The 17,653-nt window shown below is 41.2% G+C and overlaps 1 protein-coding gene across 9 annotated transcripts in view; it reads right to left on the reverse strand.

Annotated features, from left to right (window-relative positions):
- tsen54 (TSEN54 tRNA splicing endonuclease subunit) overlaps positions 1-17,653 on the reverse strand; it is a 191,490-nt gene that overhangs the window by 43,824 nt on the left and 130,013 nt on the right. For all 9 annotated transcript variants that reach the window (XM_060901450.1, XM_060901453.1, XM_060901448.1 and 6 more), the window contains 3 exons: positions 3,103-3,155; positions 1,828-1,878; positions 764-1,359 (listed from right to left, as the gene is read on the reverse strand). In XM_060901450.1, the coding sequence (XP_060757433.1) occupies positions 764-1,359; positions 1,828-1,878; positions 3,103-3,155 (700 nt within the window). The remainder of the gene's footprint in view (positions 1-763; positions 1,360-1,827; positions 1,879-3,102; positions 3,156-17,653) is intronic.

The raw sequence follows: 17,653 nt of genomic DNA on the forward strand, positions 1-17,653 counted from the left end.
AACACCACTCATGCAAAATTTTACAACCAAGTAACACCCCCCACACACGTCTTGAACTACATTACTGCCAATTTTGTTTTCCAAATTTAAAACTTCAGAATTTCCCATACCCTTTGGTCTTTAGATTTTCTTCATTTTGCAAATAATTGTTCCTTTACTCACCAAATTAAGAAATTTGAGGTTTGAAGTTACTCTTTAAAATAGCATCTACTGTACAGCCATATTTCTGAGGGGGCTGGGCCCCAAAAAGACACCCATGTTCAGAGTTTAATATTGAATTAATAATTTATCCAGAAACCCATACGTTTGGCTAACAGTTACAGATTACAAATATAGCAAAACATTATCCTTGGATGTAAATACTAAATATTACAGGGCCCATGCAAGGTATGAAGAAGCTTGGTTCCACCTTTCACCACTGCCATGTTTGGAAGCTCAAAAATCATGCTTAAAATCAACATCCAATATTTTTTCTACTGAAACGCCACCCTAGTGTTTGCTCATTGCCAAATAGACAGTCTGATTTATTGTTGATCTACAGCACCACCAAATTGTGGGGAAAAAAAAAAAAAAAGTGACGGGGCCAGAACTTAATGTGGTCATAAAATATTGAACACTTTAAAAGCTTCATTTTGAAGTACTTGATATGTAGTTTATTTATGCCAAATAGCATAATCTACTCAAAACTCCAAGGTAGAATATTTTATAAATATATTGTGTTTTAGACCCCCTGCAGCTTTCAGACAATATCTCAAACACTTACAGTGTGAACTACACTTTTCGGGCCGAGCAAGAGGCATAACCTCCAGTTCCCTGAGGTGTGTGGACATTTCATTGTGCTGCTGGCTCCACTTTTTCTCCACCAGTTCTGAATACTCGACCCAGTTCCTGCACTGACATACTCCTTGGCCATCATTACTGTTGCATTGGTGTTGGTTTTGCTCCCTCTGCCATTTTTGCTTGGACTGACGTTCCTCCATCAAATTGATTTTTCTGTACCAGTGAGCCATGTGGCACTCAGGTACCTGCAGAGCACCAGGGAGCAAGCTGGGATCAGGAGGGGGCAGGCAAGCATTGCCACTATATGAGCCCAGGTCTGGAAAAAAGATGCAGCTAAAATCCCAGTATCGTACTGAAGGCTGGAATGAATCAGGCTGGGGTTGGCTTGACGTATTTGTCCACCAGTTCCTCCCTGGAGCTCTGTCCGATTCTGGATCATACTTCAATGAATCATCCTGAAAGGCTTGCGTTTGCAGTTGGCCTGGATCTTCCAAGTTGCTGTATGGAACACTGGTCTTAATATGTTCATATTGTCCAGCAGATACCTCTGGCCATGCAGTACTTTTCTTATTACACAGTCTAAACAGAGTAGAATAGATAAGGAGATAGAAAGAGATAAAGTGAAACTTAAGAATACCACAACATAATGTTTATTTTGACATTAACCAAGAAAGAAGAGGAGGGAGGGGGAAGAGGGGAAAAAAACCCCACATGAACCTGTCCATTTCATTTGGACAATCCTATGCAACTCATAACTGCACAACTCCAAATCATGGGTACCTCTCTCAAATTAATTTTACTTTTATCCAGGGTAAATTAAAAAATAAAATAAGTGAAACATGCTCAGTGGACTTCAGGTCAGGTGATTGATTCATCAGTAAAATTCTTGTCTTCCACTGTCAAAAATTGTAGAAGATTTTAGGTAGACAAAACTATAAAGCACAACTTCCTGAAAGTGCTTTAAAATGTCAAGCAAGCCAGACAGGTGGATAAGAGAATGCTTGCTCAAGGACATTCATTGAACAGACTTCGGCAAAGGGTGGCTACCTAAAACCGGAACTCTGACTCCATTTCCTCTTCAGTGACTTGCTTGGTTTCCTGTTGAATAGGGGCAGATTCAGTTGTTTATATAATTATGGCAATTTATTACAAAGGAAAGACAGACACTTTTAGGAGACAGACAGACATCAATATATGCAATACGGTTGTGCTCAAAAGTTTACATACCCTGGCAGAATTTGTGAAATATGACAGTTTTGGGAAAATCATGCAGAATTTATTTTATTTATTTATTTTTTTTAGGTAAAGCCATTTATCGCCACATAATTGTTTGCTCCCTTTTTAAATAATGAATGAAATCACCCAAATGGCCTTGATCAAAAGTTTACATCCCCTTGAATGTTTGGCCCGATAACATACCCAGGTTTAATTGGCTATTAAGGGCAAGTTTCCACACCTGTGACGCGTTCGTCATTAGCGCCCATGTATAAATAGTGAACAAGTTTGTAGCTCTTGGAAGAGCTCTGCGGAAAGCAGAAGAGCAGTCAAAAGGTCTGCAAGAAAAGGTAGTTGAACGGTATAAGTCAGGAAAAGGATATAAACAGATTGCCAAAGATTTGAAAATGCTGGTCAGTGGAGTTCAAAGTAGTAGAGAATTACTGGTTCTGTTGATACCAAGGTAGACCAAAGATTTCAGCCTCAACTGCCAGGAAACTTGGTCAGAATGCCAACTAAAACCCTCAAGCTACTTCAGCTGAAATACAGGCTTCACTGCAACAAAGTGGTGTGACCATTTCAAGAGCCACAATAAGGAGGCAGTTGAACAAAATGGACTACACTGTCAGGTTGCCAGAAAAAAAGCCATTACTGCACCAGTGCCACAAAACAGCACCTAACAAAGTCATTTGGAGTGATAAGACCAAAACTGAACTTTATGGTTACAATCATAAACACTGTTTGGAGAGGAGTCAACAAGGCCTGTGACGAAAAATGCACCAACTCTATTGTGAAGCATGGAGATGGATATCTGATTTTTTTGGGAGGTGTGTAAATTCTCTGTGCCTTTGTAGCTCCAAACTACACTATGATGGCACTATTAATGATGGCACTATTCTGTGATGCATTATGGTTTAATTTGAATACCATTAAAATAAAAGTAACATGTTTTGCCTGATCACTTGTGTTTTCTTAAAAGAATGGTACGCATTTTAAAAATTCTGCCAGGGTATGTAAACTTGAGCACAACTATATCCATGTAATGTACAAAATATAGATAGATAGATAGATAGATAGATAGATAGATAGATAGATAGATATAGTCACCTCATATCAAATCTGTTTACCACATATCCCAGTCTCTTTAAATGACTAAACACCTATTGAGAAAGGGGGGGGGGGGGGGGGGGGGGGGAGGAGAAAAAAAGCCATGCTTCAGAAAAGAAAAAAAAGATAGCATGTCTTTCATAAGTACAGGAACAGTAACTGCATCCATTTCATCCTGGACTAAAAGACTAGTTCCTCCATTTTTCTAGAAAATCATTGTAGGGTAGTGATCACTACAGATAGGCATTGCTATCCCCCCCCCCTTTTTTGTTAGACTAGGGTTGGGACGATGGCTGACCGTCATTATGATGTTGAGCCCAGCATCGTGATTCCCTTCTCCACAGCACGAAAAGGCAGATGCAGAGCACAATGAAGCATGGGTTTATTCAGATTATTATAATAGCTCCTTGTGCCCAATTTACTAAAGAAAAAACAGCTTAATCATACTGTTTACCACCCAGAGAAAGCATGTTTTAGTTTAGGTGAAAACAAATTATTTTAAAATCTACCTGGTTTGTGCCTGCCTCAGTAAAGTAAGGGCCGAGTCTTTATTTGTATTACAAAGCTGAGGATTAAAAACCTTACCTACAGAGTCAACACCCTACTATACCCATCTTGAACAAATTCCAAAGCATCAGGTTATTAATCCTTTTTCACCATGTCTCAGCATGCACATTTAACTGAGAATATATTTCTCCTACACAATATTGTAATGACCAGTGGAAACTCATGCTTCAAATGCAAATACAATGAGAAAATTAGGATTGGCCAGACTTCAAATAATCTTTTTCCTGATTAGGTAATAATAGCTAGGAGTTGGGCACCAAAACCCTGTTCCAAATTAAAGCCAAAGCCTAAATATCTACAAGAAAGTATGTACAGTAGCTACTTACCAGGGCCTGTCTATGTCATGCATCAACTCAACGTGTCCGTTTGTTTAGATATGAGCTAGCATGCATGGTTACATGCAGTGTGAAAAATGGACTGTGGTAAATGGCCAAAAGTTGTGTCTTATCTAAAAATATTTGACTAACCATTTTGTAACTGAAAGGATATTTTGGAAATTATATAAAGTGGGTATTGTTTGAATTTTATTGATTCTGATCATCAAATCCAGTTTGCATCAATTCACCTTTTTGATTCCAAAGTGGTCTAAAAGAAGAAAGATTAATAATGTTCCACTGAAGGCATTCAATGAAGATATGATTCAAAATGTGGCACTGATGTCTAACAAAAGTAGGACAGCACGGTTACCACAATCAGCAGCACACATTAAGCCATTGATGACCTTTAATAAGGCAGACTGTGCTTTGGATAGCTTTAAAACTAGACTGGAAAGTTTAAAAATATACAATTTATCTTCAAATGTGACCACATTTGGAAAATAACTACTTTTTCCAGAACTTTGGGTTGTGTTCTAATGGGGGACTGGACTACTACATATTTAAAAGTGGAAGGCCATTCATTCAGCAGATGTTTTTGATGGATAAAACACTTGAGCCTGTAATCACAAATGTCTCATTTAGGAGACAAAGGATAATATCCTGAGGAGTCATAATGGGCTTATATGGGAAATAATCTTTCAAATACAAAATATAGGTTGGATCTGATTAAAATTATAGTGCACTCTGGTTCAAATAAGAGGCCATTAGCAGTAGGTGTAAAATGTACAGTAATTTGTTCTCAATTTTACCTACAAAAAAGTGTTTTTACAGGTTTTAAAGGACACCTTAAAATCCTGACAAAAGTTGAGTACTGTATCAAAGCAACATTTTACTTTAAAACATCAGCTTGAAAATCATTTTGACAGTACATTGACTTGTAATAAGGAGAATGCCTTGTCTTCCACTTGGAGTCTGCACCTAATTCACTAGTTATAGCACTATGAAACTCTGGTGGGGCATCCCCAAAACTTCTCTCAAGAACTTTACAGAACCATGGGCAGCAGCAATACCCAACAAGAAGCAAAATCAATATTCTCAATACAGACATTGTGGCAGTTGAGGTGAAGAGACCAAAGCAGGCACTGCTGGTAAGCCAGCAAGAGAAAGGAGCACATGACCGCGCTTGCATCAGTTTGTGTCAGGGACATCCAAGCTTTGTAAGGTTAATTTAATGACTAATTGTTCTTTGTCTGTTAGCATCCCCCAAAATTAGATACATCGGTTTTAGTTCTGGTTATATTAGCTTAGCATGCTACAATGTAAAGCTCTCTTATGCTATGCTAGCATGTAAACCTGTCTCAGCTAGCTTGTAAATTACAGTGCCCAGTGTATGTGCAATATGTGCCTCTCTCATGCCAATTACACACATACTCCATATCCAAACAATGTATATGGCCTAAAAATGCAAACACAGTATTTCAGCAAAATTAAAACTTTATTCTATATATGTTAGTGTTCATCTTCAATGTCACAATAAATAAAACTATGCAGTCATGTGTAAAATCCTGTAATTTTATAGAACCGTGTCAGCAGACATGGTTCTTTGACTTCTGCCAGTTCCATATCCTTCAGCTTTATTTAAAAAAAAAAAAAAACCTTAAAAAAACCCCCACACACACATGCACAGCTGTCCATAAAGGGAGTTCAAAGTGCAATTTGTATTTCCAACAGTGGCATAAAAGTGAATTACACTCTGCAAACGGAGCCCAAGAGAAATACCAATTCTCACAAAATGGCACTTTTTAGGTCTATGGCTATTTGACAATCTCATCTCATCTCATTATCTCTAGGTGCTTTATCCTGTTCTACAGGGTTGCAGGCAAGCTGGAGCCTATCCCAGCTGACTATGGGCGAAAGGCGGGGTACACCCTGGACAAGTCGCCAGGTCATCACAGGGCTGACACACACACACACACACCCATTCACACTCACACCTACGGTCAATTTAGAGTCACCAGTTAACCTAACCTGCATGTCTTTGGACAGTGGGGGAAACCGGAGCACCCGGAGGAAACCCACGCGGACACGGGGAGAACATGCAAACTCCGTACAGAAAGGCCCTCGCTGGCCACGGGGCTCGAACCCGGACCTTCTTGCTGTGAGGCGACAGCGCTAACCACTACACCACCGTGCCGCCCCCATTTGGCAATATTGGACTATTTTCATAGCCTTCCAGAAGGTATCAAACAAGATTTGTTTTATTTGTTTTTTTATTTTCAAAAGATATTTTGAGCAAGCATTTGTGCACGATTATTCATCCATGAATCTGGTTTATTTGGAACAGGGTCAAGAATGGTGGAGCAAGATTGGGGGGGAGGGAGGGGTTAAAAAAAAAAAAAACACACAAAAACCACCCACCACTGTAGCTACAACATGTCAGATGTGTGCAGAAACGTTAGACCTGCCCTGAGGACCATTTAGACATGCATAGAACAGTGAGAGAATTTAAAAGGCCAACAGCAACATGAAGAAATTCTAAAGACTGATCATTTTACTGGCAAATGAAGAAAAAAAAAGCATGCAAAGTCATCTATTTTCTCTTGAAAATAGATGACAATACAACAAGATCAACTGTGAGCTACTGCTCACTTACCCTGCTCTCACTTATCAGAATGCAAGCAATCGAAGGAATAGCACACTTACGAATGTTGACTTCAACAAATAAGTAAAGAGCAGGTATTTCAAATAACATCCTGGTAAACTGTAATTTTGAAATGGCATCAAAAGCCACCCTATAATGTTTGGTAAATACATTCAGTAGGTAAACAGGAAGTTGATGTGCAACAGACCTGAAAACGGTATACACTGTATAGAAACCCAAGCTGAAGATTGGTAACAAGTGGCTATGATTTGTGGTTGCTGAGAAAAAGGGTGTTTCAGACAGACTGAGATACGGATGGATGGACGGACAGACAGACAGAGACAGATGGATGTAAACCAGTATACCCCTGTTCCGAAGGATATAACGAGCATGACACAGCTGCCGAGTAGGTTCCTTTAGAGCTTAAGAGAGAGATGCGTGAACTTGCTGACCATAATTTCTGTGGGACAAGAGAGAAAAGTTCCCCCCAGAACCAAGAGTCCATCAGAAGTAGGCATAATTACAGAAATTTGTTTGCTTTAGGAGGTCTGTACCCAAGAGCACAAAGGACAAGGTAACCGTAGTTTTAATAACCATATCTTGAAAGTACAGCACATTTCAGTGACCATTACTATATTCAGAGCAGCCACTTGTAACATTACCTTTAATGTTACTTGCATGCATAACAGTTATTCCATGAAATCGAGTCGCACATGAACTGATAGCCGACAAGGCACCTAGCACCATGTTGGCTATAAGCCATGTACAACAAGATTGAGTAGAATATCTTATTCTATCCACATTCACTGGATTTTGAGATAGAGCATTTTTTTTTGCAAATTCCATAAGTAAAAACTTCATACAAAATGTCTGACAAAATATTTCCGCTTAGAATGCAAACAAACCGGCGAAATGACCATTTCTATGACTAATTTGTGAATAATGCTAGAATTCTTGAAGGGGGAGGGAAGAGTTCTTGCCATTGTAGAGTACGGTAGCAGCAATTGAATTTTTCCCGTTCCAACCGCACGCCATGCGACTGCCATGCGACTGCCGTGCAGTTCCCAGCTGAACGCCAGGGGGCTGCCATGAATGGCTCAGACCCCCCTTCCTCCCCTATTTTAATTCTAAACACGCCCATTCATTCGATTCCACGGTGTCGCCATTAGATGGCGCTTCTCTCATAAAAAAAAAAAAATCTTGAAATAATGTGTGAAGCTGTACTGCACTTCCCGATTTCAATGAGAAAGTAGCTGTAGAATAGATACATAAATGTGAGGTAAATTTTACCCAATTTAAGTATTTCATAGCTTTTTATTTCAGTTATTTTATACTCAATATATGGAATTAAATCTACCCCAAACAAGTCAATGCAAATTGTTACCTCAGATTTATTGGGTAAATTCTACACGGTAGGTTACTTTTTTCAGTGCAGGAGCAGACGAAACTGCGGGTCTTGGTAGTCTGGTGGTTACTGCACATGTCCTGTACCGGTAACTCTTGAAACATGGTTCGATTCTTGCCTTGGGTTTACTCGCTCAAAAATAAATATTTAAAAAAAAATGACTCTTGCAATGAAGCACTGTGCACTTTTTAGTGTTACATGTAGGTCCTTGTATCATCCGATCATTCAAGTATTCCATTCAATCTGAAAAACAAACAATATTTCGTTTTCCTGTTTTTCTGTATGACCAAAAAATGAGGGACTGGTGTTTGTTTTCCTTTTTCCAACTCAAAACAGAACAAATAAACAGGGAAACCAAAACGAAATAACTAATTTACGATTATTGATTTTCTCTATTCCACACGCTACATTAGCCTTCTCATGATCCTCAGCAACAGTCCATCATCATCTCTGCGTCTATGAAACAGAAAAATTGCATGTGCATGTATATATCAAGTAATTTATTCATACATCCTATTCATTTAATATATTAAGCTGTTAATGTTAAGCTGATGATCTCTTAATTATTATTATCTCAATATAATAGTAATCTGTACTCGAGTTGAGGGGGGATGGGGGGGATGCCATCCCCCCGGAATAAAAAATGGTCAAAATCATCCCCCCTCTAAAATGGGCATCCCCCCTCCCTTCCCTTGAGCAATTTTATCAATAAATGTGGACATTACTTCTATTTAACATTGGAATTAGAAATGCCATTCCACGTACTGTAGCTTTGCTGAAACTGAGCATACAGTAAGCTACCGCGAGAGAGGGCACGCACAAGCGAAGCGTTTGAGGAGGTGACATTCAGTTCGGGTTCCGTTATTTTTTATTTCATTCGGCGTCAATGACAGCAGCGGATTGCAGCATCATGGCCAAGCGGAGTGGACAGCAAGACCTAAGCAAGTTCGGCTTTAAGATCGCAAGGAAAAAAACATTTCAGGAGGTAAGTCAAGAGTTACAAATATCAGTCACACTTTCTGTGAGCCCACTATCATGCTGTAAAGTTACCGATATGGAGCCTAATTTGTGGGCGGCGGATAACAACACAGCTATCATAATGAATGTTAGTTTGGAGTCATCCAGCTATCGATAGCTTACTCAGGTTCATGTTAGCTTTGATTTCTTGTATAAGGCCATTAATTTAATCAGCCTGGACGTTCGTTTGTTATTCTTCAGGCAACAAAAAGTGTTATTCAAGACAGGATGGCTAAAATAAATGACACTAGCAGTTTTGAAGGCTTCACTGCCTCATTAGAGAGCCAGTCACAACATGTAAGGCAGAGCAGGATTGGTGTAGGACTTGACAAATGCCGCTTTTCCACTACAAACGCGGCTGAGCCGTGCCGTGCCGAGTCGAGCTGAGTCGGGCTGAGCGGGGCTGTTGGAGTTGCATTTCGACTACAACCGCGCTGAACCGTGCTGGCTGGAAGTGGGTGGACACATTGGGTGGAGTTAGCGAAAGTGGGTGGACGTCATGTGATGTCGTTAAGCAGCGCAAACAGTGACATCAGTGACAGTGGCGGAACAAGTCAGAGCCGGGCCGGGGGCGGGGCAAATGACCGGACCCTTTATTAAAGCTTATCATAACATCATTTTAGGCTACAAAATGTCCGCAACTGCGGTGTTTACCAATTTCAACACTACCGGGTGCAACTATGTTATTTAGTACATCAAGTCCTTCAAACGAACATGTAACTCAGAAACAAAAAACATTAGGATACTGTACATGGCTCATAATAAAACATCAATAGCCTATACTGCGCACATTATTTGAAGGGCATACGAATGAGCGCTCAGAGGTTGCAGCAGTGACAGGAAGAGTCAGAAATAAAAGGAGGGCGGGGCAAACCTCACTGAATGCACTGTGTTTACCAATTTCAACACTACGGGGTGCAACTACGTTATTTTGTACATTAAGTCCTTCAAACGAGCATGTAACTCAGAAACAAAAAAACATTCGGCGACATACTGTACATGGCTCATAATAAAACATCAATAGCCTACTGCGCGCATTATTTGAAGGGCATACGACGAGCCTTGCGCTCCGCGAACTCGTGCACGATGCTCTGTATGTCACTGATTCAGTGAGCTTTTAAGCGGTAGTCTCACGACCCGAATAGTAAACAATAAACATGGAGGACATGGAGTCGTTAGTGTTGCTGGTCTTGGTGCTGTGGCTTGACAACGCCAACAGATACTGGCAAGAGCGTATAGATGAGGCGAGGCGCATAAGGCTTCAGAAATTCTCGTAATTCATAATTATTCTCCTTCCGGGTTTGCAGTGTTTACAGATCCCAGCGCGCTCGCGGGGCGTGTGTGGGCATGTGAGGACACTCCTCCTCACCAATCAGTGCACAGGGGAGTGTCTGCTCACGCCCCCAACCTCAGTCAGCACGGTTTGGCTCGCTTCAGCCCCACTCCAAAACGGTGCGAGTTTTAGGGGCTAAGCAGGGCTGAAACGAGCTGAGTCGTGCTGGTTTTTGGTAGTCGAAACGCGAGCCGTGTCGGGCTGAAGTGAGCTGAAGCGAGCTGAAGTGAGCTGAAAAAGGGTAGTGGAAAAGGGCCAAAAGTGTCTGCTAAAATGCAGCTTTCTTTTTCTTCATCATAGGCTCTTCTTCTGTCTCCTCACACAATGGGCCTTTTCCCCTTTCCAAAGAAACTTTTCAAAGATGCCTGCTTTTAACTCATTTTGCTAGCTTGTATCCAGTATGTATCAAAGTGCTGGTATGTATCAAAGCAAAGTATCAAAGTATCCAAGGCAGCTCCTTGGTAACCGTCAATGTTAAGGTGTCACGTGACCTAGATAACAGCGGGAATCAATGTTACAGAAAGAATCCGGTCATTTTTCAAAGCTCAAATCCTCGTTCAGATAATAAATAAATCAGAAATAACATTATAATTATATTTAATTATAATCTTATCCACTGCTCTTTATTCCAGATGACAGTCAGCAGCAACTGCAACACAGTGCGACAGGAGCTGGAGGACCCGGAGTGTGAGACAATACAGGAGCAGGAGCAAGCAGGAGAACCAACAGCTGAAGATTTACAATTTACTGTTGCTTGTTTTAGCTTATTGGTTACCTACCTACCTCTGTATTTAATTCAATGTTCCCAATGTTCAGCTTTGAATAAAAATTCTATTGACTTGATATGAAAAGATTCAGTTGTTCATTTACATTGCCTGCTGAGGTTTTAATAAATTATTTACCAAATGATTTAAAAGGAGCCTACCATGACTATGAAGTTGCACTTCAAATTTGTCATCTGCATTTCACCCTAATATGGAGAATGTGGTAGGTATGTCAGCCAGGAGACTAACTAAATATGACACGACATCCACACTGTGCATGTTTTACAGTAAAATACGAGTGTATTATTTTTTTACAACAATAAAAAGGGTACACAGTGTGTACTACACACTTTATCAGAACAAAATACCGTATGTCTGGTAAATGAACAAGGTCCACAGACCTACGTTGTATGCAAACCCTCCTAAAAGCAAACCAGTTTCCCACCAACGGACCGACCGATGGGTCGACACGTGACTAAAAATTTCACCATCCCCCCGGTTTGATTTTACAACTCGACCACTGATAGTAATAATAAATAATGATAACAATAACATGGCATTCAATTTTGTCGCTTTCAACATGTGTCAGATCAACTTTGCTTTTTATTAGAGGACATGAATCAGTGCATCATTCGTTCTTTCTATTTTCAAATGGCAATCAAAAAATGAAAAAGTGACTGGTTATTTTGTTATTTGTTTTTATTTTAACACAAAAAAAAAGAAAAAAATGACTGGTTTTTCCATTTTTTTTTTATATGAGCCTAAAATTGAAATGAAAAACAATTCTTTTTTTTCATTTTTTGATTGCCAATTAAAACTGGAAAGAACGAATGATACACAATCCATGTATCATTCGTTCTTTTTTTCAGTAATACGCAATGACTCAGCCAGGCCCTTTCTTTAGTGTAATAAGAGACAGTAGAGAGGTTCATGCCATTTGTCTATTTTTATTAAAATGTACCGGTACAGTGTAATCACAAAACAGTATCGTATTTGAACCGACAAGACAGTGTTACCGTATCATTTCCCACTATGCCCTCCTTTGTTCCTAATAACCAGATTTATCACGTTTAATTATTAACAATTATAATAATAAATCAATACAAAACCCCGACATCTACAGAAGATTTTCAACAAATAGGGGGCAGGGAAGCTCGCACACAGCAGCGAGTGATCTGTGATGAGATGATTTTGAGAAGCCAAAAAAAAAAAAACACTCAACACCAGCAAATGTGGATTAAAGCAGAAAATTGCGTTAGGTAAAATCATTTTAGAAATTTTAGAAATCATTACATTCTTGTTTTTTCAATAAAAATAATATTTTTTAACTTTATAATGCTTAGTTACGTGCCGGGGCTCTGTCAGTCATTGATAGCCCAACTAATCACAGCGCTGTGGTTCTTTTCCTGATCCTTGGCATTGTGTTTTTTCTTTCTTTGTTGATAATGTGTTACCGTATGTGATAAGCATGGTTCATTAAAAGGCCCACTTCTGCTGCATGCCCCCTCCTCTCTGCAAAAATTGTGTATTCCTCTCAAGGTGCTAACTGTCTCCATTGTATTGTGAACAGCCACTCCACCCCCCACTGAGGTTGCTATTCATGAATGGTAATTTGGTTTTAGGTTACACCCTAATTTCAGTGACAATTTACTCTGCCAAGCTTACAATGTCAGAGGACAGAGGACTGGAATTAGTGGCCCAAAAAACACAATTTCAGCTTGGAAAAACTACAGACGGTATAACTTCAGGAAGAAAATAAACATTTATTTCACACTAAGAAAAGCAGACTCACTACACATGGAGGCTATACAAAGCACAGAAATGTAGCATAGAGTTGTCCCATCTAGTAGTTTCCACATTCCCATGGTGAGTCTTTCCTACGGTACATTTGCCACAGGTGTATTTGTGGCAGCGTACACAAAGTTCAGTGCTTCTGTTATTATTGCAGGGTGCACTGTCCTTCCCAAGCCCCATCCTCAATGCTCCACAAGTGCCTGGTCAGCACCCCCATGTTATATTTGGGTTATTATTCCATTATTATTTGAGGCTAGGTTTTGGGCTAGAGGCTAAGGCTAGGGGTTGGGTTAGGGGTGAGCTCAGGTTTGGGTTAGAGCCAGGATTTGGGGTTAGGGTTAGAACTGATCCTTCTTGGTTGCCTTGGTTGTGATGAAGTCTGGTTAGGGTTAGGCCAAGTTTACATTAGACCGTATCTGTCTAGTTTTCTTCGCGGATGCACTGTCCGTTTACATTAAAACGCCAGGAAACGGGAATCCGTCAGAGTCCACGTATTCAATCCAGATCGTGTCTGGTCCGGTGCTGTGTAAACATTGAGAATACGCGGATACACTGTGCTGAGCTCTAGCTGGCGTCGTCATTGGACAATGTCACTGTGACATCCACCTTCCTGATTCGCTGGCGTTGGTCATGTGACACGACTGCTGAAAAATGGCGCGGACTTCCGCCTTGTATCACCTTTCATTAAAGAGTATAAAAGTATGAAAATACTGCAAATACTGCCCATTGTGTAGTTATGATCGTCTTTAGGCTTGCCATCCTTCCACTTGCAAGTGGTAAGTGACGCGCATGCCCGACATGCACTGACATCTCACACACAGCGGCTCAGTCCCAAATCACTGCTCGTGCACTCCACTCGCGCGCTCTGTGAGCTGCGCAGGGCTGGAGTGCGCACCCTCCAGAGGGCACTCGCTGTTCAGGGCGGAGTGATTTGGAGCGCAGGATGCCTGCGGAGCCGAGCGTATCCGTGTATTGGCGTTGCTGTGTGCACGCAAATCGTGTATTGGCATTGCTGTGTGCACACTAATCATTTTAAAAACGTTAATCTGATGATCTGCTGATACGGTCTAATGTAAACCCCACCTTAGAAACAAAGAGGCTATTTCTCAGGTAACACAATAATTAGGCTTCTTTACACAACAATGGGAGGCAGGTAATGGTACGTTAGACTTATTCACACATTTGGGGGGGATTTCATTGCAGACTAAAGTCTGCACTTTGGGCCTTCTAGTGTTAAAAATATGCTGTCAACTCAAAACACTTCTTATTCATTGCAAAACGTTTATTTCAGCGCTGTATACAGGTATTGAGCACACAATGTGACCGCTTTTATGCGGTAGCCTAATAATAATAGAACAACCCGAAAATTGCAGGGTAACCCCAGACCTGCGCAAGTGATGCGCTACTGGCAAAAGAGCCAGCAACGTATGAAAAAAACCCACACCTTGGACCAAATACATATTATTTTCGGCACGCTGCTCCACCAGTCTGTAATGGTATTTTTCATGTGATTACATTACGGTGCAAATGTGGTCTTGAGAAAAAAAAAAACATTTGCAGACCTTTTGTTAAAATCGCTAAAAGTGATGTTGTAATATTAATATGTAATAAAAAATAATATCAGACATGGTGGCACAGTGGTGTAGTGGTTAGCACTGTCGCCTCACAGCAAGAAGGTCCTGGGTTCGAGCCCAGCGGCCGACGAGGGCCTTTCTGTGTGGAGTTTGCCTGTTCTCCCCGTGGGTTTCCTCCGGGTGCTCTGGTTTCCCCCACACTCCAAAGACATGCAGGTTAGGTTAACTGGTGACTCTAAAGTGAGTGTGAATGGTTGTCTGTGTGTCAGCCCTGTGATGACCTGGCGACTTGTCCAGGGTGTACCCCGCCTTTCGCCCGTAGTCAGCTGGGATAGGCTCCAGCTTGCCTGCGACCCTGTAGGACAGGATAAAAGCAGCTAGAGATAATGAGATGAGATATCAGACATTATGATCTTAGAAAACGCTTTAGTGACGAACAGTAATATGTTATGATATTATATAATAAAATATTTTTCATTAGGCTATATATTAAATTATATATTAAATTTATCTTCTAAAATAACAGACTGTACTCATATCACAACCGGTTTATTTCACCATTGGAGATCAGATCACACAAGACATGCGTTACATGACTCATTTTAAGGATTTAAGTAGGCTATTTAAAAACAATGCCAGCAGGACTTTGTGGCTCAGGCGGATAAGGCGCCACACCATAAATCCGGGGACCCGGGTTCGATTCCGGCCTACAGTTATTTTCCGAGCCCTCCCTGTTTTTCTCCTGCTCATTTCTACACTGTTCTAAATGAGTTTGGATGTCTGTAAACCAATCAGGATGGTTTTTGTCGAGCATGCGCTACATGAACAGGCACACACACAGGCTCCCTCGTGCACCCCATCATATGCGCGATGCAGACATTAATGTTTCGCGTGCACGCTCTTGCTCACTTGCTCTAGATTCCGGGAGATATTCTCCAATTTGCGGGCATCAGGGAGCCACTATCAATATGCGGGAGACTCCCGGAACTTCCGGGAGACTTGGGATGTCTGCACTCATGGATTAAAGCAAAAAAAAAAAAAATCATCCGACTGAAAAGCTCCATGTCGTTGGCCCCTACCACATCAGCGATGAGTCAAATTTTAAATGCCGTGTTGTCCATTATCCCCTCGGCCCCTACTTATAGTACATTTACATAATTTTAACAATGACTAAAGCTAAGGTAAGACTTTACCATTGTCATTACTGGCTATAAATGATGAAACATCAAGTTTTCAGTGCAAAGTGCAAATTTATTTCAACAATACTTTAGTAATGCACAACATAGAGAGAATCGAATTTCTGCCGTTGCTCGACTGAAATCGAAGTTCAAAATGCCATGTATACACCTTAATTCGGCTGAAATTGAACCGAACTTGATTTCTCGGAATCGAGCTACACGACCTAGTTTATGCGATTTCTGCCGAGCTACTTTGTGCATGTATACCCTATCGAGCTAGTTGTCGAGCTACTTCCGGAAGTGACGAGTGACGAGACCACAAGTGGGAAACACAACAGCCTCGGTCGGCATGACAACAGTAGTAGCGGGCAGCAGAAGAGGTCAGGAGGAACAAACGAAGAAGAGAAAATGGCGATGTAGAGCTCTCTGAAGTGTGGGTGGAGCACAGAGGACGGCAGGACAAAGCTTCTGGTACCAATAGGCTTTTTATTGTCAGACTTTTCAGTTTAACAGCCTACTTTTATTCTTGAGAGAAGCACGCGCGCGCGCGCGCACACGCTGTGTTCTAGTCCCGGGATGAGCTCTCCCCTCTGCCTCCTTAAATAGGGCACGGTTATTGGGAACACACACAAACACAGGTTAATTACCGTCAGGTGTACCGTCGTTCTGCCACTCACCTTCCCTGGCTCCGCCCTCCTGTCACAGACCGGCGCTTGACCACGCCCCCACTGCCACAGGCAACCAGAAACGTGCACTTCTGGAGCAATGAGGAGAAAGAGTTCATGCTCATTCAGCTTAAGGAGTTGAATATATTAAAATTCATGGACGGGAGAAAAACGCGCAATGGAGAACACGGAACTGATAACTTTGTTTACACTCTTGAATAGCTCTTCATGACGACAACCGGAAGTGTACCAACACGATGGGGCGTGTAGCGCCACCTGTGGCTCGGGTGCACAATGCACCTCACACAATAGCCCGATTTCATTGTGTGCATGTAGGATTGGATTTCTCTAGCACCCTGCTGGGACCTTCAGCTCGATTACCGACAGCAGCTCTATTTGGATGTGCATGTAAACGTAGTGACTGGTTAAGAGAAGTGCAAGTGCAGTCGAACTTGAACCATGCTTTCAAAAGAGTGGAACAGAAAGAACTTGCAAGAAAAGTCAAGTGAAAGTTCACTTTTTCTGCTTCTTCGCAGTGAAGCCAAAGGCATCTAGTTTTTTGCCATTGCTTCCATAAACTTTTTTTTTTATGGCAAACTACACAAGCGCACAACTGCCGTTTTCATCTTTTTGCACCATGAACTAAATGGCTTGCCATTATTGCCCATTTCATTTATCCAAGTCCATCTCCACTTATTCTTTACCGTTTTGTCGATGTCTGACACATCTGTGCTTTCATTTAAAAGAAGCGCGTCCATGCTGGCAAAACCGAAAGTAATTTGACACGCTCTAGTGATGGAAATCGAAGGGCCTATATCCGGTGGCCTTATACGCAGTACTCAAGTTGGGGGGGGTGGGGGGGTGTAGGGGAAGGCATCCCCCCTTCTGAAATAAAAATCTCAAATCATCCCCCCATCACATCCCTTGTGCCATTTTACCGATTAATGTGGAAATTAGCCTACTATTATTTTAACAAATATTACTACCATTTCAACATTAGAGGATTTGCGCAGTGATAGCCTACATGTAGCCGGATAAAAAAGACGCATATTTATTTATTCGGTTGCACCTCTCATTCACACCTATACGGAGGTTTCAGTCACTGAAAACAGCTACTTTTGCAAACTCTGGGCAGAGTGGAGATTTCTGAATCTTCAGACGCTCATGTAAATCGGGAAAACGAAGCAACAGTGGGCGAGAGAGCGCGTGCGAATATAATGAGTCATAGGTGTGAATCTTTCACTGAATGCCAATTGTCCCGGTTCTTCATGAAATCGCACGCACAAATTCATTAGA

The sequence above is a fragment of the Neoarius graeffei genome, chromosome 20 (genome assembly GCF_027579695.1).
Source record: "Neoarius graeffei isolate fNeoGra1 chromosome 20, fNeoGra1.pri, whole genome shotgun sequence".
Lineage (NCBI taxonomy): Eukaryota > Metazoa > Chordata > Actinopteri > Siluriformes > Ariidae > Neoarius > Neoarius graeffei.